Source organism: Mustela putorius, unplaced genomic scaffold, assembly GCF_011764305.1.
Source record: "Mustela putorius furo isolate JIRA1106 unplaced genomic scaffold, ASM1176430v1.1 tig00003853_pilon_pilon_pilon, whole genome shotgun sequence".
Classification (NCBI taxonomy): Eukaryota; Metazoa; Chordata; class Mammalia; order Carnivora; family Mustelidae; genus Mustela; species Mustela putorius.
This window is the reverse complement of record NW_025422005.1, coordinates 43,568,682-43,591,889: the sequence shown is the minus strand read 5'-3', so window position 1 is coordinate 43,591,889 and position 23,208 is coordinate 43,568,682. Positions and strand designations below refer to the sequence as shown.

The following is a 23,208-nucleotide window of genomic DNA, read 5'->3' as shown; positions in this document are numbered from 1 at the left end:
AAGGAAATTCAGAGATGGAACATGGAAAGAGCCACTGAACAACATGCAGCCAGTAAAAGGCAGAGGGGTGGGGCACGTGGCTGGCTCTGTGGGAAGAACATGTGACTCACGATCTGAGAGTCAGGAGTTCGAGCCCCACGTTGGGCATAGAGTTTATTTTTTAAAAAAAAAAGAGGCAGAGGGGAGAGTGGACTTGGGTTTCTCGGACCCTGGCCATGGGGGGAACACCAGCTCTGAGGCAGATTAGATCATATAGCCCACAGGACTTCTGAGGCCGAGCCTGACATTTTGGAGACCCTCCATGGATTGCCTTCCAGGTGATGTAGAGAAAGAGCTAGAAGTGTGGTGGTCTCTGACAGTCCAGCCCACCTGCACCATAGGGATCTCAGCATCCCAACCAGCATCATCACCCCCACAATGGCCTATCCAGAGGGCCTAGTGGACTCAGAAGTCCATCCCCGTCTCCTGCCTGCCTTGCTGAGAACCAGTTTTCATGGTGAGACACACCTTCTTCTCTCAGTCTTAAGCAAGGGGGTGGGATCGGGGAAACTCAGAGTCCAGGGAGGCTCTAGCGGGGGGTGGAGGTTGCTGGGAGCAATGCCGGGCTTGCCCCTTCCCTTGCCCCAAAGTCATTTCATTCTTGGGTCCCTTCCTCTTTCCTGCCCCCTCCCCCATGGACCCCACCACCCTCCAAGCCTATAGGCACACCACTCAATCTGAACACTCGTCTTCTCTGTGTGAAGGGCCGGCTGGGTACTAAACTGCTTGCCCAAAGCAGTCTCAAGTGGCCAGGCCCATTACTACCCCCCGCCCCACGTTACAGACAAGGAAACTATGGCTGAGAAAAGAGTAGCCAGCCACTGACTAGCCAGGAGCCCAGAGCCAGCCAGACTCAGTTCTGGCTCCAGTCTGCACAATCCCCACCCCCTGCCCCTCTGTCCCTGCCACTGTTCACACCAGGTAGTATCCCCAGAGAAGGACAGGAGGTGGGTCTCACCACACCCTCCCTAAGAAATCAAATGGAAATTGAGACCCACCTGGTTCAGCTCGGCCCTGGAGAATGCTGGAAACCTGAGGCTGCTTTAGGACGGGTTTAGAGCCACTCCCCTTCTCGACCTCTGACCACTTTCCAGGCTTGGGAATGGGCCACACCTGGCAGGGCCGCACCCCCGGGGGCAGATTGCAGCCTGTTCTGGAGGTCACAAATAGGACACCGGCAAGGAGTGGAGAGGCTGAGGCTCAGCTCCGTCACGGTGCAGTGAGCATCCATCCCGGGGGACGGGCCTCTTGGAGCCACAGCACAGGTGGCACTGGTGGCACTGGTGGCAGCCTGCCGACTTTGTAGAGCACTTCCCAGACTGTAAAGCGGGTGTAGACAGAGGAACTAGGAGACTCCTTGAGCAAGGGACCAGGTCCCATGGCTCCCTAGAGTTCCAGTGATTGACAAATAAAAGTAGCATATATTCAGATCACACAAGATGATGTTTTGATATACATATGCATTGTGGAATGATGACCACAATCAAGCTTATGAACATACCCATCACCTTGCAGTTACCCTGTTTGGGGCGGGCGGGTGGGGGGGGGCAGATGAGAACACCTGAGATTTACTCTCTTAGCAAATTTCAAGTTGGTAATACATCGCTGTTAACAGTGCTCCCCATGCTGTACACCAGGTCTCCAGAACTTACTCATCTTCTAACTGAAAGGTGGTACCCTTTGACCCACATCTCCACTTTCCTCCGACCTCCCCGACAAAATTTTTTCAGGACCTACCATGTTCCAGGACTTTACATACATTGTATAATGGCTTTGTATCCATAATATCGTGTAATCCTCACCAAAACCTTACGAGGGATAATGATCCCTACTGAACAAGAAAGGAAACTGAGACTCGGCCTATCTGAAGGACTTGCCTAAGGGCGCTTGGCCCCAGGGGTGGCGCTGGGATTTTGCTTTCCTCACTACAAAAGCTGTATCTTCAAAACAGATGCTTAATGTCTACTGACATTCATTAATTAAGACTCGATTTGCTGAGGGTCAGTTATTACCGTGGAAGAAGCCCTAGGCAGGACATACATATTACATGGACAAGAGGGCTGGAGAGGGCCTCCTCGAGGAGTCACTACCACACTCTCTCCCCACTGCTAGCCGAACAAGCTCAGTCCCACATTTCAGGCACGGAGGCCTCAGCCTGGACCAGGCTTCCTGACCCGAAAACACTTCCAAGGCCATGCTAACCCGTCACTTCCCCCAGGAAGCCTGCCCTGCCCCCTAGGCTGGTGAAGGTCCACCTCTGGGCTTCCCTCTGTCACATCCTAGCCGCACTCCACTGTCACCAGTGTTCTGTATCTCTCCTAGTTTCCACATCAGTTTGGGGGCACCTGAGGACAGGTCCAGTCTGACTCACTCCGGTGTCCCCAAAGTGCCAGACTTTCCCTCGCCGCCCTGAGGCCAGCTCCTCCACACAAGGAGGCTGCTCCTGGATATTGGCCCACAGCCAGGGAGCTGGCAGAGCACCATCTGTCCCTGGAGGCAGAGGACAGAGCAGGCACAAGGCAGAGGGGTCACTCCGTCCACTTAGCCAGGTCAGCCCAGGACAAGGAGAAGAGCCATGGCACCAGGGCCCCTGCCCCACTGTAGCTTGGGCCCAGATGAGACTAAATTCTCTAACCAGCACAAGACTTTAAATTCTCTAACCAGCTCCAAGTGGCTCGGGGCTAGAGCCTTGGTTTTCTGATAGGTAAAGCCAGATGAATCCAGATGAAACGAAAAGAAAAGGACCCATATCTACCATGGTCAGTTGTATGCCAAGCTCTGTACTCCTGCAAAGTCATTAACGTTGTCAATGACCCAGCAAGATCTAGAGGAACAGCCGAGGTTCACAGAGGAGGAAACGAAGGGTCAAGGGCATTAGTATCTCTAACACAGGTCTCTAGACTCCTGAGCAGCTGTGCGGAGGTGCTGAGGAGGCCGGCTCGGCCTGGTCTGGCCCAAACACAGGTGGAAGGCAGTGGTACAACCCCAGTAGGTGTGAGGCAGGGGAGAAGGTGATGGCCCTAATCTTCATTGTCAGCCGCTAAAGGTGGGCAGATGCAGCTGCGATGGGGTGGGTCTGGGTATGACAGTGAGGCCATTCTCTAGATGCACAGAGGTTCCAAAGGTCTCCCTGGCCAGGACAGGGGCTGGGAAAGGGGTCTCGGCCTGGCAGTTAGGGATTCTAAGTGTCTCACCAGTTGTACAAGCCCAGGCACATCATCTCACTTCTCTGTGCCTTGTCTGCACCAGGGGACTGAGTCTATCACCCACCTGCCTGATGTGAGGGGTCAGGGAGTGGAGGGGAAGATGGCCGGGACCTTCCTCATGCTGGCCATACAGACAGGAACCATGATGATGTGTCTCCCTAGGTCTCTGAGCTTCTCTGAGCACAGTGTACAGGGACTGTGTACCTTTGCACTAAGCCTGGGGACAGAGCATCCCCACGCACCGCCCAGTCTGGCGGGCAGGGTAATACAACCCCTAGCACTCCACACCCCAAGCCCTGCTGCAAGGCCCAGACCCCCAGCCTGCAGCCCATGGTAGCATTGTCTCCGCCCCTCCCACCTGCTCCTGTCCCAGCCACACCCGCCTCCACTCAGTAGCTCCAAGTCACCCAGCCCTCCCAACACCTCGGAGCCTGCCAATGAATGCCATTCCCTCTGCCCGGAATACGCTTCCAGCCCTTCCTTTGGCTGTCTCCTTCTCAGCATTTAGGTTTCTGCTCAGTAGTCACCGGCTCAGAGGGCCTTCCACTGACCTCTCTCATTATTCTCTCACAGTCTCTAGTTCTCCAGCAATCTGAGTTCAACGTCAGCTGTGCCACTTAACAGCTGTGTAACCTTGAGCAAGTTACTTAACCTCTCTCAGGTTCATCTTCAACAGGGGCATAGTAATGTTATCTCCTACACAGAGTTGTTACAAAGGCTAAATGAGTTCATGCATGCTTGGCACACAGGGAGCGCTTCGACGGCGTCTACGCTCATGGTCATTACTGTTCGTGGCACTTAGCACAGGTTTTGGTCCTGTATTTATTTGACTACTTTCTCACTGTGTCTCCTTCATTAGCCGGCAGCTCCGCATGGCAGCCTGGGTTCATCACAGGCTGCTTAGCACCTGCCACAGGCTAATTCCTGTGCAGGGAAGAACTGAAATCAATATACTATCGCGAGGAGATGCCATTCATTCCGGAGGCAGGCAAGATGCAAATGGGCCGGGGGGATGATGGCTGAGCTAGGTTTTGAAGGATGAAGGCGAGTCCTCCAGACAGACTACAAACACTAAGGGTGTCTCTCCATGCCTGAGACCAGGGTTCATATGGGGTTCCTGAACACGCTGAGGCTATGTATCTAAGTCGTGCCTCTTCCTCCAGGAAGCCTTCTGGGACGACTTCAGCATCCTTCTGAGCTCCCATAGTCACTCATTCATCCAGTAGTTTTTGCACTCATACTATATGACAGGTGTGTCATTTTAATCCTGTTGGTCTCCCCTCCTCTACCACACAGCAAGGTTCTCAAGGCAGACAGGCCCTGTCTTTCATGGTCAGGACCAGCCTCAAGATGGTGCACCAATGCTTCCTAAAAGTCCAGACCCCCAGGAAGTCAAGGCTGGTGGGGACCTCAAAGAACACTCAAAGAGGGGGAGCACCTGGCCCAAGATTATATATGAGCAATGGAGTGAAGATAAGATGTTAATCCAAAGAGGGGCCAAACACTGTGCCTGAAACCTCCTCACACTCTGAACTAAGCCCTTCATGAGGCTGGGTGGCCAGGCTGGGGAGAAGCTCCAGCTGTCCCCAGGTTCAAGGTGAAGCAGTAGGATCACTGCCAGCAGTCAGGAGTAGCATGTCCATCCGTAGATGTGCAAGCATGTGCGCAGATGCCTGTGGCTGTTCCTGACCTTCCAGCCTTCTGTCGGCCACACGGCCAGGGTGCGGGGCTTCTCAGGGAACCCCATTACCTTTCCCAGCATAAATAAAGTACTCCGGAGGTGCCCTTGACCTGGCTAACACCAAGGCTGAGCAGAAGTTCCCAGTCTCCCACTAGGGACCAGCGGGCCCCTTCTAGCCCAGGAGTACGGGACTCAGGACCCAGTACAGACTGACATCTTGGGCACTGAGAGAGGCAAAGACTGAGACAGGACAGCAGGCCCTTTCCAGCACCAGCAGACAGGCAGTCAGTGCCCCCCCCACACACACCTTGCTCCCTCAGCTTGGCAGGCTGACCTCCTCACTCTCATTCACATGTTCTGAGCCTTGCTGGGTGCAGGGAAAAGCCAGAACCATTTGCCGTGCCACGGGATATGGACGAGGGCCCCCCAAACCCTGGGATGCAGGGCTGTGGGTTCTCTGAGGGCCCCTGCCTGTTCCCAGTTAACCTGGCTTTCTGCGTCCCCAGTGAAGAGTGTTTGGTGGGTTTTTTTTTATTTGCTTGCTGTTCATTAAAAACAGCTCTGGTAACAACTCAGAAAACCATCCCAAACTGTCCTATATTATTGGGGGATGAAGGGAATTCAGGAGGAAACGGGGAAGTCCAAGGAGGTCTACCATGCAGGCAATGGACCACAGGTGGCAATCCAGACCAGAGTGTTCTCAGCTGGCATGAGGTCACCCATGTCACCTCATGGGCCCAATTCCACCCCCACATTCTACATCCGCACCCAGACTTGGGAAAGGGGGCTGGAGAACAGGGAAGTAAAATGCTGCCTGGGCTCAGACTCGGATCCTGTGGCCTGGAGTCTCACTCAGCTTTTGCACTTTTCGCAGGGCAGAGCCTCAGTTTCCCTAAGAGCTCAGACTCTCTGCCAGATTGCCTGTGTTCAAATCCCAGCTCTGCCACTTCCTACTAGTGTGATTCTGAGCCTGGGCAAGTCCTCAACCTCTCTGAGCCTCAGTTTCCTCATCTGGGATATGGGGATAATAACTGTACCCACCTCACAGAGAACTGAATGAATTAATATATACAAAGCATTTGGTGCAGTGCATAGAGTGGTCAGTGTTATATATGGATTTGCCACGATTCTATTGTTATCTCTGCAAAATGATGATAAGGACACATCCTTCCCCTACTGCCTTCTCCCCCAGTTATCGATGGGAATCAATGGGGGAAAAAATCATGAAAGGCACAAGAGAAGACACAGCCCCACCTGGAAAAATCTCTCTGCCCCAAGCTCAGGAGCTGGGAAGCAAGAGGCCCTTGCATTCATTAGACAGTGTCTGGGGCTCTGACCATGCCCAGCCCTCTGATGGGCACACCAAGAGCAGCCTCATGGAACTCATTGGCTGGTGGAAAAGATAGATGTGCAAGTCTACCACACAGTCCAGTGTGAGAAGGAACTAACAGAGGCTCTCTGTGCCCTGAGAAATCTAGGAAGTCTTCCTGGAGGAGTTGGCATCTGAGCTGAGGGGGAGGTGGAGGAGGGGACGTGGGGGTGGCTAGGAGCCACCCAAGCAAAAAGCACAGTAGGGATCATAGCACAGAGGAGAGAACAAAGGTGGTATACTGAGGCAGTGGCAAGCAGTTCACCATGGCTGAATCTATTGGGGTGGGGAAGGTGGGATGAGGAGGGAGAAGCAGGCAGAAGATTACCAGGAGCCTCTTGTATCAGGTGAGGAACATGAGCACTGTACTGAAGGCAGCTGGCTAAGCAGGTGCAGGATAACCCCGTTTCCCAATAGGTAATAAGAAGCATCTAATAAGAAGCATCCCTCCAGGGAAGGGGACTGGGAGGGGCTGGATGTGGAATGGGGGAAGCAGGGAGAAGGTGCCCTAGACGTGGGAGGGTGCTGAGGTCTGAGCTGAGTGGCAGTCATACAGATGAGCCTTTAAAAAGGCTTTTCCTGAGAATGTCCTCAGAGGACACCGACTCTGTGCCCAGCACAACCTCCACCAGTCTGTCCTGTACCCTTCTCCCGTTCACCAGATCAAAGGCCCCCGCCAGGCAGTGATGAGCACTTGGCTCCATCCCATGTCTCAGCATCTAATCTCAGCTCCAAAGTCCCTGGTAAGACACTCCAGGGAAACGTGGGTTGTAAGGCCACCCTGCAGGACACCTGTCCAACAGCCCATGCCTGGTCCGGAGCTTGCTCTCTGAAAGAGGTTATTGCCCCCAAGAATCCCGGGCTGCCACACCCTCACTCACCCACTCACAGCCCCCACCCCCAGCCCTGTAACTTCCATCAGGGTCCAAGCCCTGAACTCCAGCAGGAGCCTTGAACTCCAGCACGCCACAGAGGCACCGAGCTCTGAAGTCCGGCAGAAGCACTCGCCGGACTCGGCGGGGAGAAACACGCACCCCCAAAATAGAACTCCAGATGCAGAAAACTTCCCCTCAGCATGGCCCCTGGGGCTTGCTTCAGGATTGTTGCCTCTAATAAACCAGCCTAGGAGTTCTGCAGTTCCTCCTTCCAGGGAGATCTAGGAAATGGCCCAGGGAGAATGAGAGAGAAGACGGAGAACTTCTAGCTTAAAATGGAAACTTCAATTCTCTTTCAGGATCCCCAGCCTCCAGACCCCTCCCCTTGGCCTCCAACCAGCCTCCTCACACCCACCCTGCATACCCTTCGCAGGTGATTTCCGACATTCTGGATCATCGCGGCCAGGCCGGTTGGCAGCACCCTCTGAGAGAGACACTGGTCACCTGAGCAACAGGCAGGCTCCGGCTCCAAATGAAGCCGGTCAGCCTCTCGTCTGCTCCTCCTCCCGAGCTCCCGCCCCTCCTGAGCCCAGCTGTTATCACTGAGTCCTGCCTCTCCTGGCACCGCCCTCTGCCCCCTTCTCCCAGAGCACCCCCCTCCAAGGCTCCTGGGCCTGCCTGGCAGACAGGACGGAGAGAGGCTGCCAACTGGACCCCAGCCATGTCAGGGGGCCCTGTGCCTGCCCGCTGGGCACCTCTCGGGACACTCGCTTTACTTTCAGCCACAGCTAAACTTAGTCACCCCCACTGCCAGCCCCTGACGTCCTGCTCACGGGGTCTCTTGGCTCTGGGGTCCCTCCCAGGGGCCGGGAGTCTCCACCTCACCGGCCCCAGCCAGTTAGACTGGCAAAACGGTCACCAGGCTTCCATCCATCCACAAGGGGTCAGGCCAGAGGTGGCAGGAAGCCAGGGAGCAGCCAGCGGCCTCCCAGAGAGACACCAGACCCACCTGCTAGGACTCTTCACCCTGGGGAGTGCTGCCCCCAAGTGCAGCCCAATGCCAGAGGCTGGCCAGGGACAGGGAGCACCCCCTCCTTCTTAAAGGACTTCTTAAAGTGACACCTGCCAAATCCCACCCCAGGCACTCCGTAGCTACCACCGACTAAGAGAACACCCAGATTTTCTCTTGTCGTTCTTGCTTCTGGAAGAGGCTTCACAAGGGGGCCTTGACACTGACACTTGGGCTTTTCATGATGGGCCAATAATACAAAGTCCTTGGTGGTTAAGAGTAGAAGGCAGGGCAGAGCCAGGCAGGGAGAGCCAGGGTGAGCAAACGGATCAGAAGTCATAATGATCTCCTCACAATAACCGAACACCTGCTGTGTCCAAGGCCTAGTGCTGTCCTCACTCCAGCCCACTGGAACGTCCCGTGGAGCGGGAGGGGAAAGGTGACATGGCCCAAGTGGCACAGCTGCTGAGTGCAGAGCCATGCTGGAACACAGGTCGGCCCTATCTGCCCTTCATTGCCTCAAGCTCACTCCCCACACTCCTAATGATGTCTCCCCCTGAGCCTAAGACACCTGGGTTCTGGGCATGGTTCTCTCTCGAACGGAACTCCATGTGCCTCTGAAAGGATTCTCATGTCTATTCCTGTGAGCTCAAGTCTTTCCCTGAAAGAGCTCAGGGGTCTTCAGCCGTTCAGTGTCAATGAGTGAGAAATTAAAATCAAGCCTTAAAGACAGCAAGATGGTCCAAGGATGGCCCTGAGGAGTGGGGCAATCGAGGAGGCTTCATGGAGGAGGTGGTGCTTTCTGGCCTGAAGACTGAATGGGCCTGGATAGTTTGAGAAGAAGAGTGAGATGGAAGGCCTAACAGGAACAGAACAGGATGCTCATCTTGCAGTAAAAAGCTGGGAATCTGTTGAGGAGGGCCTCAAGTGCCAGGCCACCGGGCTGAGGCAACAAGAAGCTTCGAAGAATGAAGCACATGCCCCACGTGACAAAAGCCATGCGAAGTGAACAGGACAGGGATCATGAGTCCTCCCCTGACTGATAAGAAAACCAACCCAGAGAAGGCACAGCTCAGCGCACAGCATTCCAGCAGACAGGAAGGCCAATTTCAGGGTTCCATGGTACAGAGACCCAGAGAGTTTCTGGTCCCCAGCCTACCCTTTCACCAGTGGCTTACAATGTCTCAGACACACTAGACTCAGTCTAGTACCCCTATCTTACACAGGGGTACCCTGAAGCCCAGGGATGAGAGGCAAGCTACCCAAAGTCCATGAGGAAGTTGTCTAGAATCGCTACTCCTAACCTCAAGCCTAGAGCCCTGTCCACCTCACCCCACAGCAAGGCACAAAACAAGGGAGGCTTCCGTAAGACTTAGGAGAGGACTCCCAGCAAGGTTGAATCAGCATCCTGTCAGGAACAGGCCACAGAGGGGGTGCCTGGGTGGCTCAGTGGGTTAGGCCTCTGACTTCAGCTGAGGTCATGATCTCAGAGTCCTGGGATCGAGCTCCGCATCGGGCTCTCTCCTCAGTAGAGAGCCTGTTTCCCCTTCTCTCTCTGCCTGCTGCTCTGCCTATTTGTGATCTCTCTCTGTCAAATAAATAAATAAAACCTTAAAAAAAAAAAAAAAAGGAACAGGCCACAGAGATCCAGATCTTTCTGCAAAAGGCTCTGCAGTCCACAAAGTTCTCTCTCCTCTCTGCTCTTCTTTGGCAGCTCTGTGACTCCAGTGAAGTCACAGACTCCACTCTGGTGTCTCTGTGACTCCAGTGAAGATCTCCATGGGCATCTGCCTCCCCTTCCCAACTCTCCCACAAGTCCCCTGAGGGCTGACACCACATCTTATCATCTCTGGCCCCTCTCCCCATCAGCCAGCCGACCAGGGTCCTAAACGTAGGAAACACACCGCAGCCCCGGGTGAATCACAGTCCTGGAAAGGTGGGTAGAGACCCGGTCTTAAGTGAGAGTGAGGCCGGTGGTCTCCAAACTTCAGCCTGCATCAGAACCACACGGAAGGTGGCTTAAAATGCAGACTGCTGAAAGCAAGGCTCCCAGAGAGCCCAAGAATTTGCATTTCTAATAAGATCCCAAGAGATGCTGATGCTGCTGGTCCAAGAACCATACGGTGGGAGCCAGTGAGCTGGGGACACAGGTGGGGAGAATGAGACCCAGAGACGGTTGAGATGGCTTGTGACTGTCCCTCACTCTCATGGCCACCCTCACTGTCATTACAGCTCCTCACATACACGCCCAGCCCCGTGCCAGCCCCTCAGGTATGGTACCACCTCTGAGCCTCACCCTTTGAGGAAGGCACTAGCATTATCACTCTGCTCCAGAGGAAAACTGAAGGCAAAGAGTCATGTGTCCAAAGTCATGCAGCTGATAAGACTTAGCGTAAGGATTTGAACCCTGATCAAAGTCCAGAGCCCACAGGTGTAACCAGCACTCTGTGTACCCTCTCACAGCTCATGTGGACCAAGGATTTCTCTAGGGCTGCCCAAAACCCGTAGGCTCATTGCTGACATGGGATGAGCTTGTGGTGCCCGTAGTCCAAAGGCCTGGTCCCTAAGGACACATCTAGGGAGCCCCATGAGTCAAGAAAGCCTGCTTCTTAAGTCCCAGACCCTGAGTATTTTTCCCCGAAAGCGCTTCGTATATAATATCCTTCATACCCTAATACCATATAATACCCATATCCTAATACTCATATAATATCCTTCAGCTGGAAGACATACGTCTGCATTAATTCTTCAAGCCCATGTCCCAGCTGTGTCACCCCACTCCGTGACAAAACACAGCAAAGTAGCCTCCATTTATATGCCACAGAGATACTGGGTTGTCACTGTCTGGCAGGGGTCTGTTTCCCCTATCAGACTGGGAACTGGCACAGACAGGGAGTTCATCTGAGTCATCTGAGTCCTCAGCATGGGGTCTGCCCAGAACAAGGGTATAGTGAGTGAGAGGGAGGAAGGGGTAGAGGATCAAATGAGGGAGTGAGTACGTGAATAAATAACCAAACTCCCAGGAATTCCCTCGGCTGGGCCTTTTAGCCTTTTCAGGACCACAAACTCCGGCTAGCAGGGGACCTCCGATGTCATCCACTCCAACTCCCACTTTCAGAACGGCCCTAGCTGAACCCCTCCATGGGTCAGAACCTGTAACTCTCCCCCACTAGACACACACACACACACCATCCCAGCCTCCACTTACATACCTCCGAGATTGAAGGGCTCAGTCCCATCTAAGGCTCACTGAAAAATTAAAGCGTTCTAACAGTCACAAGGGTCTTGCCATTAGCCCATGACCATGGCTCTGGGTCACCCAGAACAGGGCTGCTCCCCTGGCCTCTAACAGAAGGCAGGGAGATAGGAGCACATGCCTGTCCTCTTCCCCATCCAGACTCGTTTCTTCTAATTGTCTCAAACCATGAACAGAGCTTGCAACTGTTTCCTCACACACCTGGAGTTTTCTTTGTTCCCGCTCTTCCCTCTGTCCTGATGCTTTCTGGTAGCTCTACATCCCAATCCTGTCCCCGTTCAAGGTCTGGCTCAAACAGCATCACCTCCGAGAAGTCTTCTGTGCCCTTCCTAAGTGACCCTTCCTTCCTCCTCCTTAGTCCCCTCTGTTCCTCACAAGTAGGCAGAGAGGCAGAGAGAAAGGAGGAAGCAGGCTCCCCGCGGAGCAGAGAACCCGATGTGAGGCTCGATCCCAGGACCCCGGGATCATGACCTGAGCCGAAGGCAGAGGCTCAACCCACTGAGCCACCCAGGCGCCCCCTCATTTCCCCTTCTTGATCTTGAACAGTGGGCAGCAGGAATGCAGCTGATTCATCAGAGTATCCTGCCACCACTCCCACCTAACACTCAGGGTCTTGAACATAGTAGATGCTCATTAAGTGTCCCAAGAATGAGGGAAGGAGTAACTGAATGGGAAAGAGTGAGTGAATGGGAGTAAATATGTGTGTACCGGAATGATCAAACGAATGAATCATCCTCTCCTGTTCCCCAAGCTGAAGACTCCAGTTCCTTCTGGGGGCCCCTTGGGCTTGGCATGGCAGAATAAAGGAAGTTGTGGGATAAATAGAAAGGGGGACAGGAGGGAGGAACAAAGGAAACAAGACAGGAAGCAGAGGTGACATCAACATTGCTCCAAGGCCAGGCTCCCCTCAGAGAAGCTGCCCTTTACAAAGAAGCTTTACAAGGAAAGCAGTGGGAAGCCTGCTCCACTGTGCAGAGGAGGTAAGACACAGGTGGTGGTGATGGGGAGTGAGGGGTGCCGACAAGCCCCGAAGGCCCAAAGCGGGATGCATGAGCAGAGTACTGGACCTGCCCAGCCAATCCTGAACTCCATCCCACCTGGCAGGCTCAGACATGACTTGCCTGCTCCTCTCTCACCACCTGCCTCTCCCAGGGCTGGAACCAACTCCTGGGCCCAGATGCTGCCGGTCTGAGCCCAGCTGCTGGGGTTAGGACCCAGCCTCACCTCCTAGACCAGACCCTTGCCTGCACAACAAGGGCTAGTGCTCCCTCACCCACCCCATGTCCCAGTGAGTCACAGTGACTGCACCCTCTGGACTCTGAGTCTTGTGTCCATAGGCCCTGACCCTGACCCAGGGCCAGCCTCCCCCATCCTACTGAGAGGCAGGCCCATCTCTGCTCAAAACCCAGGATGCTTCACGCCTCAGCCTGCCCAAGCAAGAGGGCACTCAGACCCCAGGCAGCTCCTCTGGCACCGCCTGTTGTGGGCTGCGTAGAGGAAGCTCCGCCTAAAGAAAGTGCTGGGACAGACCAGGAGGCAGGAGCACGAGGATCCTAGAGAGTGTGTGGTCCTTTGCAAGATGGGAGGCGGGGGAGGGACTGCAGGAGGCCACGGTCTTACCTAAGAGGTAGGCCCTCTAGACCCCACAGCTTGCAGGGCAGAGGCCCGGGGGAGCCTGCTCGGAACGTCGAAGAAGGAGCTCGGCGGGGAGACGCTCAGAACCAGGCGTCTGAGCAGTCTCGGTCCCAGACCAGAGTCTGATGGGGGAGGCTGCGGGGAGGCTGCGGAAAGCCTGCAGCAGGCGCCCTAAGCTGCCTCGCAAAGGCACTGGCTGCAGCGGCAGTGGGAGCGGCCTGGGCGAGTTCCTGATGACTCCGGTCCCCTCCCCGCCCCTCCTCTCCTCTCCTCTCCTCTCCTCTCCTCTGCCCTCCCCTCCGCTGCACGGGTGGGGCGGCCTGGCCTGCCCGCGCCCCCGGGCGACTGCAAAGGGCCAGGGCACCCCGGCCGGCGCCAGACACCCCGCCCCGCCAGGCGTCCATCCCGGGGCGCCGGGCAGAGCCCGGAAACGCGGTCGCCGGGCCTGGCAGGGTCCACGTGGAGCAGAACAGGCGCCAGAACGCAAACGCTGCCCTCCCGTCCTTGCTGAACCCACTTCTCGCGGTCTTCGTTCACACCTCTAGGGAGCACCTGCTGCGTGCCCAACGCTGAGCCTGATGATGCGACGAGCTTCCGGCCCGCTATCTGGGGCCCGGAATATACACTATCTGGCCCGCGTGCATACGCAGAGAAAAATGTGACGACAGACAGTTTGGAACAGAACAAAGAAAACTGAATACCGTCCACAGTCTCTTCCCTCGGAGAGAATCACTGTTCATAGTTTAAGGTATGTGCTTTTTTAACTAGACTAAAGATGAAAGATGTAGGTAGACATGCCCCCCGAGGAGATGGAGGCACCCCCTCCTCCTCCACCATGTGTGCCTACATGTGTTATGTTCTGTGATATAAAGTAATATGATGTGATATGAAATACAGAATATGATCATAGGCATATGGAGCTGCCTAGAAAAATCTGGCTCAGTCGGTAGAGCACGCTACTCTTGGTCTCAGGATTGTGAGTTTAAAGCCCCATGTTGGGTATAGAGATTACTTAAAAATAACGGTCTTTTTAAAAGTAATAATAAAACGGCGCCTGGGTGGCTCAGTCTTAAGCCTCTGACTTTGGCTCAGGTCATGAGCCCAGGGTCCTGGGATAAAGCCCCACATCAGGCCCCCTGCTCAGAGGGAAGCCTGCTTCTCCCTCTCCCACTCCCCCTGCTTGTGTTCTCTCTCTCACTGTCTCACTCTGTCAAATAAATAAATAAATATTTTAAAAATAATAATAATATAGATAAATTAAAAATAAAAAAATAAAAACAAGTGGCCAGATTGGATATACCATTCTGTAATCTGCTTTTTATTTCTCTCTCAACAATTATCATAAATATCTTTCCATAGTTTTCATTGCTACATAGTATTTCTCCTTATGGATCTACTTGAATTTACTTATTTTTGCCTTACAGCTTTATTGAGATATTATTACATGCAATGGACTCCACATATTTAAAATATATAATTTGTGGGGTGCCTGGGTGGCTCAGTGGGTTAAGCCTCTGCTCAGGTCATCATCTCAGGATCCCTGAGCCTTGGCTCAGGTCATGATCTCAGGGTCCCAGGATCAAGCCCCACTTTGGGCTCTCTGTTCAGCGGGGAGCCTGCTTCCCCCCTCTCTCTGCCTGCCTCTCTGCCTAGTTGTGATCTCTTTCTCTGTCAAATAAATAAAATCTTTTTTTTTAAGTATATAATTTGTTAAGTTTTGACATACATATCATATATAAATATGTATATACATATATATTCATGAAAGCATCACAGTCGAGGCAATGAAGACATCATTACCCCCAAAACTTCCCATGGCCCTTTGTCATCTCTCCCTTCTGCCCCACACTGCCCCTTCCCCCTCCTCTTCAGGCAAACAATAGTCCGCCTCTGTCACTCTTGATCAGTTTGAGGTTGTAGAATGCTGCATAAATGGAATCACACAGTATGCATTCTTCTTCCTCCGACTCCATTCACTCACCAAAACTATTTTGCAATTCATATGTACATTGCACACACCAATAATTTGTCCCTTCCTATTGCTAAGTAGAATGCCATTTTATGGTTATAGCACGATTTGGTTACTCATTCACTGACAGATTTGGGATTATTTGTAGTTGCTGGCTAGTATACAAATAAAGCTGGTGTGAACATTCGTGTTCAAATCCGCCTGTGGACATACACTGTCCTCTCTCTAGGAGATACCTAGGAGTGGAATGGCCAAGTCATATGATAGAACATACATTTAACGTTTTTTAAAGTGCCAAAATTTTTCCACCCCGGAGGTATTGGTCCACATTCCCACCAGCAGCCCGTGAGAGTTCCAGTTCCTCCACATTCTCACAGCGCTCGGTCAGTCAGTTTAATCTAAATCATTTCAGTGGATTCGGAGGGCTTTATCATTGTAGGTTTCATGTATATTTTCCTGTCCATTAATGTTATGAAGCATCTTTTTGTATGCAGACTTACCATGATCTTTGTTTCTTCTTTGGTAAAATGTCTAGTCAAATCTTTTCCAATTTAAAAAAAACGGGATTGGGCGCCTGGGTGGCTCAGTGGTTTAAGCCTCTGTCTTCAGCTCAGGTCATGATCTCAGGGTCCTGGGATCGAGCCCCACATCGGGCTCTCTGGTCAGCAGGGAGCCTGCTTCCCCCTCTCTCTCTGCCTGCCTCTCTGCATTTTTAATAAAATCTTTATTTTTAATAAAAATAAAAATCTGCATTTTTAATAAAAATCTTTATTTAAAAAACGGGATTTATTTCTTATTATTGAATTATAAGAGTTCTTTATATATCCAAAAGAACTGAAAACAGGCTCTCCGGAAGATATCTGCACCACCTATGTTCACAGCAGCACTAGTGACAATAGGCAAAAGGTAGAAACAACCCAAATGGCCATCGACTGATAAATGAATAAGCAAATTGTGGTCCATGCATACAGTGGAATCTATTCAACCTTAAAAAGGAAGGCAATTCTGACACATGCTAGAACATGGAGGAACCGTGAGGACATTATGCTAAGTGCGATAAGTCAATCACGAAAAGACAACACTTTATGATTCCACTATATGAGGTAACTAGAGTAGTCAAATTCATAGAAATAGAATGCAGAATGGTGGCTGCCAGGGGCTAGGGAGGAAGGAAGTTAGCAGCTGTTTAATGGATGTAGTTAGTTTGCAAGAAAAAAAAAAAACCTGGAGATTGGTTGAACAGCAACTGTACACTTAAAATCAGTTAAGATGACAAATTTTATGTTATGTATATCTTATCACAATTTAAAATATTTTAGGGGTGCCTGGGTGGCTCAGTCAGTTAAATGCTGACTCTTAGTTTCCGCTCAGGCCATGATCTCAGGGTCGTGAGATCCCAAACCCCGTGTGGGCCCCATGCTCAGCACGGAGTCTGCTTGAGATTCTCTCTCTCCCTCTCCTTCCCCCTCTGTCCTTCCCCCTGCATGTGTGTGCACATGCACTCTCTCTAAAATAAATTAAAAAAATATTTTTTAAAATATTTTAAATACAACTTCATACATATCTAGATACAAGTCCTCTGTTGCATGTATGTTTTGCAGATAGTTTCTCCAAATCTGGGGCTCATCTTTTCATTTTCATAACAGTGCCCTAAAGAACACAATTTTTAAATCATGATGAAGTCTAATTTATCAAATTTTTATTTTGTACCATAGACTTTTTGTGTCCTGCTTAAGAAACCCTGGCCAACTCCAAGGTCACTAAGATTTTCTTTTATGTTTTCTTCTAGAATTTTTATAGTTTTAGCTTTTACATTTAGACCATATTGTATTCCAAGTTAATTTTCTTTTCTAGTCTTCTTTTTAAAAGATTTTATTTATTTATTTATTTACTTATTTGACACACAGAGAGAAAGTACATGCAGGGTGAGCAGCTTGCAGAGGGAGAGGACGCGGCAGGCTCCCGCTGAACAAGGAGCCTGATGCGGGGCTCAATCCCAGGACACTGGGATCGTAACCTGAGCCAAAGGCAGTTGCTTAACCAACTGAGCCCCTCAGGCACCCCACAAGTAGATCACAAGTAGGCAGAGAGGCAGGCAGAGAGAGAGGAGGAAGCAGGTTCCTCACTGAGCAGAGAGCCCAATGTGGGGCTCAATCCCAGGACTCTGAGATAAGGGCCTGAGCCAAAGGCAGAGGCTGGTTAACCCACTGAGCCACCCAGGCGCCCCAAATAAATAAAATCTTTAAAATATATATATATATAGGGACGCCTGGGTGGCTCAGTTGGTTAAGCCACTGCCTTCGGCTCAGGTCATGATCCCAGGCTCCTGGGATCAAGTCCTCTATAGGGCTCCTTGCTCGGCAGGGAGCCTGCTTCTCTAGCCGCCTCTGCCTGCCACTCTCCTGCTTGTGTGTACTCTCTCTCTGACAAATAAATGAATAAATGAAATCTTAAAAAAAAAAAAGATTAAAAATATATATGTATATACTTTAAAAATTTCAATTTCAGGGACAGCCGGCTGGCTCAGTTAGTGGAGAATGGGACTCTCGATCTCAGGGGGTAATGACTTCAAGGCCCACGTTAACGGTAGAGATTACTTAAAAATAAATAAATATACTAAAAATATAAAAATTTCAGTTTCAATCAGAATGTTGCTAGGATGTAGAAATACAATTGCTTTTTGTGTATTACTGTATTTGCATCCATTTTGAAACCATTAAAACTCATCTTAAGTGTCACTTTATAGATTTTTTTAAATTTCTGGGGCACATGTCTGGCTCAGTCAGTAAAGCATGCAACTCTTGATCTCGGGGTTGAGAGTTCAAGCCCCACATTGGGCATAGAGAGTGTTTAAAATAAAATCTTAAAAAAATTTTTTTCATAGATGATCATGTTATCTGCAAGTAGGGACAGTTTTACCTTTTTATTTCCAATCTCTATGCCTTTTATTTCTTGTCTTGCCTAGTTGCCCTGACTAGAAACTCCCACAATGTTAAATGCAAATGGAAAGATCCCGACATCCTGTCCTTGTTCTTGACCTTAGGGAGAGGGCACCCAATCTTTCACGTTAAGTAAGACATTAGGACATTAGATTTTTTGTAAAGGCCTTTATCAGACTGAAGATGTGCTCTTCCCTCTATTTCTAGCTTGCTGCAAGTTTTTCATCAGGAATGGATGTTGGATTTTGTCAAATGCTTTTTCTGCATCTATTGAGATAATCATATGGTTTGTCCTTTTAAATTTGTTAATATGATGAATTACACTGATTACTTTTCAAATGTTAAAGCAACTTTTCATCCCTAGGATATATATTGCATAATGATATATTTTACTTACTATATATCATGGGTTTTGATTTGTTAAAATTTTGTTAAGAACTTTTGTATCTCTGGGGCACCTGGGTGACTGAGTCATTAAGCGTCTGCCTTGGCCCAGGTCATGATCCCAGGGTCCTGGGATAGAGCCCCGCATTGGACTCCCTGCTCAGCTTAGCGGGAGGCCTGCTTTTCCCTCTCCCACTCCTCCTGCGTGTGTTCCCTCTCTCGCTGTCTCTCTCTGTCAAATAAATAAATAAAATCTTAAAAAAAAGTTTATTTTTACAGTCTTATAAATAGCATAAAATTACTTGGGTTTTGCTTTTTTGAATCCAATCTTACAATTTCTGCCCTTTAATTATAGTATTTAGGCTACTTACACATAATGTGATTACTGGTGTGATTAGGTTAAGTCACTAGCTCGCTGGGGTTTCTTTGTCTCATCTGCCCTTTGTTCCCCTTTTCCTCTTTTTCTGCCTTTTGAATTATTCAAGGATTTGTTGTTATTTCATTCCTACACTGGCATGGCTCACACCCACCTAACTATACATAGAAATGACTGAAAACCACATACACATATCCTACTGAATAGATTTCCAACTCAACTTTTCCTTTAGTCACCTTACAGAAGCCCACAGCCATCCCAACAGCACCTGACCTAAGTGTAAGTATTACAGTGAGGAAGTCCAAGCCGAAAGGGCAGCAATGTCAACTGAATGTGGTTAAGATAACTTACGTTTTCCAGTCTTGCCCACAAGATCGCGTAACCACATTGCTCTGTAAGGATTGGTTGAAGCGTCTGCCCTCCTGCTGTGTAGACTGTGTGCAGCCTCTGAACAATACAGTCCTTCTGGGTCTTGGCCCTTACACCTGACATCCTCTCCCACGAAGGTGCTCAATAAATGTTTGTCAAATAGCTTGTGTAAGCAAGCGAAAGGAACCCCAGCCTGAAAATCAAAGAACCCGTGTTTGAATCCAACTCTGCCACCAAGCTTTATGACCCCGAGCATGTTGCTTAATTTCCTTGATCTTCATTTGTCTGTAAAGCCCTTTTAAAAACATAATTGTATTTTAATAATTTTTTTACCTAAGAAATACATCCATCCATAGGGTTTGAAAATTAAACAATCCTGAAAGATTTATAATGACAGGCATTTGTACTCTGCCCCTTTCCTCCTAACCACCAGTTCCCTTCCCAAGAGACAACCGCTTTTTAATTCTTTGAGCTATTTCTTCTAGTTGTTATCTACAATTTTATAAATAAGATGCTTATACAGCAATTTCTCGTTTTATCAGCTTTAAACACTATCTGTGAGTGTCCTGCCATGACAGGTGATGAATTAACATACACCACGGCCATAATTCTTCTCCACTCCCACCCAATAGTCTTCTATCTATGGCGACCTTTGTAAGGTCAAGTACACTCTTTCCGTTGTTCCATAGCCTACAGACAGGAGCGTTTGGCGCCCCACTTCGTCAAGTGAGGCTGTGTGGTTAGCCTCATAGAGCCCCGCATTGGACTCCCTGCTCAGCTCAGCAGGAGGCCTGCTTCTCCCTCTCCCACTCCTCCTGCTTGTGTTCCCTCTCTCGCTGTCTCTCTCTGTCAAATAAATAAATAAAATCTCAGCTTTCCTCTCCCTCTCGGCTTCCCTGTCTGAATTTTTAATCGCCAAGGTTGTTAACATTAAATTCTGTCCTGTGGCCATCATTAAAACCTCTAAGCTCTGACCACAGGTTGATTCTAATATACAGTGTTCACATTTTTATCAGCTAGGGGAATATTAGTTTTTCAGAGCCAAGTGGACACTATTACATTTCCTTTCTTACAGAGCTGTTTGGTTTTCCTAGGGTTTCTAATTGTTTTTGTTTTCTAATTACTTCTTGTACTGTTTGCCTTAATTTATTCTCACTTATTAGATCTGGACAGGTTCACCTCTCTGTGCTCTATCATCTATCACTACTCTATCATCTCAAACGGCTCATCACATTCGCTCTTTTCCTTCTCAGAGCCCTCCATTCTCCCATTCCAACTTGGTCTGGGTGTTAGGGGGTTAGCGGGTGGGTGCTGTTCTCCACCTAGACGTGTAGTTGAACTGCATGTGCCTGACCCCTCCGAAGTGAGGCCATGTGACTTGCTTTGGCCAAGTTACATGGTTTCTTTTCATTGAAAGCTCTAAGAGTCAGTGCATGTTTCCCTCTTTCTCTTATCTCCCCCATGGTAAGCCTCAGCGTTCAAAACAGTCCTGGGGGCCACCTGGGTGGCTCAGTGGGTTAAGCCTCTGCCTTCGGCTCAGGTCATGATCCCAGGGTCCTGGGATAGAGCCCCACGTCGGGCTCTATGCTCAGCAGGGAACCTACTTCCTCCCCTCTCTCTCTCTCTCTCTTTCTCTGCCTGCCTCTCTGCCTACTTGTGATCTCCACCAAATAAATAAATAAAATCTTCTTTAAAAATTAAAAAAAAAAAAATAGCCCCTGAATGAGAGCACTGAACAGAGTCCCTGGTTGGCCTATGATGGACATGCTGGCCTGAATGAGAAATAAACCTTTGTTGGGTTAAACTACTGAGACTACAAGAATATTTGTTACCTCTTCATAACCTAGCCTTTCCCAACTGACATGGAGAATTGATACCAGAGGGGCGCCAGGGCGGCTCAGTCTGTTGAGTGTCTAACTCCGGCTCAGGGCATGATCTCAGAGTCCTGGGATGGAGGTGGGTGTCTGGCTCCACGCTCAGCAGGCAGTCTGCTTGTCCCGCTCCTTCGCCCTTTCCCCCTGCTTGTGCTCTCTTGCTCTCTCTGACTCTCTCTCTCTCATTCTCTCTCAAATAAGTAATTAAAATCTTTGTTTAAAAAAAAAGAAAATTGGTATCAGAGATGGAACGCAGCTGTAATCCAAATATATGACAGTGACTTAGCATTGGGGCAGGGAGGAGCAAAAAAATTGTTGTCGGAGGCAATGAAACGTTTGGTGAAACTATGCTGTGCAGTAAGTGGGAAGGCAGATCAGGGATCTAATAAACTTATAGCTCAATGCAAAAGGTTGGGAAATAGAACATTCCTAGTGTGTGTTGGTTGCTGTTAGCTACATTTGGCAAGGTGCTCCAAGAAAGGGCTACCTGGGTGATTCAGTCAGTTCACCTTCTGCCTTGGGCTCAGATCATGATCCTGGAGTCCCTGGATGGAGCCCCGCATAGGGCTCTCTCCTCAGCAGGAAATCTGCTTCTCCCTCTCTCTCTGTTCCTCCCCCTCACTCATGCTCTCTCTCACTCTCTCACTCTCTCTCTCTCTCTCTCAAATAAATAAATAATAAATAGAAATTTCTTAAAACTACTCCAAGAAAGATACACTTTAAGAAAAATTTAGTGGGGCAGCTGGCTGGCTCAGTCAGTAGAGCATGTGATTCTTGATCTTGGGGTCATGAGTTTGAGCCCCACGTGTGGCATGGAGTTTACTTAAATTTTTAAAAAATGTAAAAGAAGGTGCAGGAAGAACTGGGTGGCTCAGTTGTTAAGTGTCTGCCTTCGGCTCAGGTCATGATCCCAGCATCCTGCTATCAAGCCCCACATCACATCAGGCTCCCTGCTTGGCAGGAAGCCTGCTTCTCCCTCTCCTGCTCCCCTTGCTTGTGATCCCTCTCTCGCTGTGTTTCTCTCTGTCAAATAAATAAATAAAATATTTTTTTAAAATGTAAAAGAAAAGGAAGAGAATTGACCAGTTTGCAAGTAAGAATGAAATGGACCAGAAAGAATCAAGACACTCAGGGACTTTCAAGATTGCTTCTTAATCCCAATCTATACAAGGTGAAACTGAGAAGAATTTTGAGTGGAAAGGCTAAGTGAAAACACAGGTATTGACATCACCCCCCTGTGAAAATCCCTAACTGTGTTATGGGGTCAGTACCACAGTAAAGGTCTAGCTAAGGGCACGGCACCCAGCAAATCTTTCAATTGGACAAAATAGCTCAGGAAAAGGGATCTGGTGATGTGAATCTCCCACTCTATCTGGTGTAGTTAGAAAAGCAGAAGCTACACCAGGAGTCTCAAGGAGATTTAATTCAGGGAGTTGGGGTTCCATGGCGTTGGAAGTCTGAAAGAACAAAAGGAGGGTGTTGATATAACCCAGATATTAGTAACTCCAAGCAGCAGCTACCACCCCTAGGGCTGAGATAATACTAGTAGTTGCCCAAAGAGGCTAGTCTTTAGGATGAGGAACAAAAAGGAAATGCTGTAGCTACTAGAACTAAGGTTTGGGGAACCCCACTTGGCTGTTACTCAGACCTGGCAGGGGTACCACTGGCTGGTGTGTGGACATCTGAGGGGGGACACCAAGACTCTGGTGATGGGACCTCTGGTGGACCGGACTTCATGCCACCGAGGTGTAGCTGGCTGAAAATTTTGAGGGGACATGATGTGCCTGGGGCTGAAAGGGCCAAAGGAAGCTGAAAGCTGACGTCACTGCTGTCCTTTGCTCCCGGAGGGATGCAAGTCAGTGCTGAAATGAAGAAGACAGTCCCGCTTCCCCTTCGGCCACCTTCTCACCTCCTGCCAATTCTGCCACTGGAAGATCCTAACAGGAAGGCATGAGGCTTCCCCACCTGGGAAGCGTGGTTTGCTGAGTTCCAGTCAACACAAACCAAAATATACACCATGAACTTGGAGCTGAGAGACAACAGGAAAACAACCAGCACCCCCAACAAAACATGCTGGCCCCGGATACTCACGCTTGAACCCAGGACTTATGAGGGTGAGAACAACAAAGAAACAAAGCAAATCTAAGAATCTCTAGTAAAGAATTCTGGGTGTAGCTTAGCGGCATATGCAACTGATCAGAAACAAACAGATGAGAAGCCAACTAAG

General features: G+C 49.9%; 1 protein-coding gene across 6 annotated transcripts in view; it reads right to left on the bottom strand.

The window, feature by feature from the left end:
- Window positions 1-13,273, bottom strand: part of ACOT11 (acyl-CoA thioesterase 11) — a 54,853-nt gene extending 41,580 nt beyond the window's left edge. For 2 of the 6 annotated variants that reach the window (XM_045064578.1, XM_045064583.1), the window contains exon 1: window positions 7,595-7,742. In XM_045064578.1, coding sequence (XP_044920513.1) covers window positions 7,595-7,627 — 33 coding nt within the window. In that variant the 5' untranslated portion in view covers window positions 7,628-7,742. Of the gene's footprint in view, window positions 1-1,037; window positions 1,270-7,594; window positions 7,743-13,055 lie in introns of those variants that run through there. The other 4 variants (XM_004751592.3, XM_045064582.1, XM_045064580.1 and 1 more) reach the window with 3 other exon arrangements.
- Window positions 13,274-23,208: the final 9,935 nt, after the last annotated feature.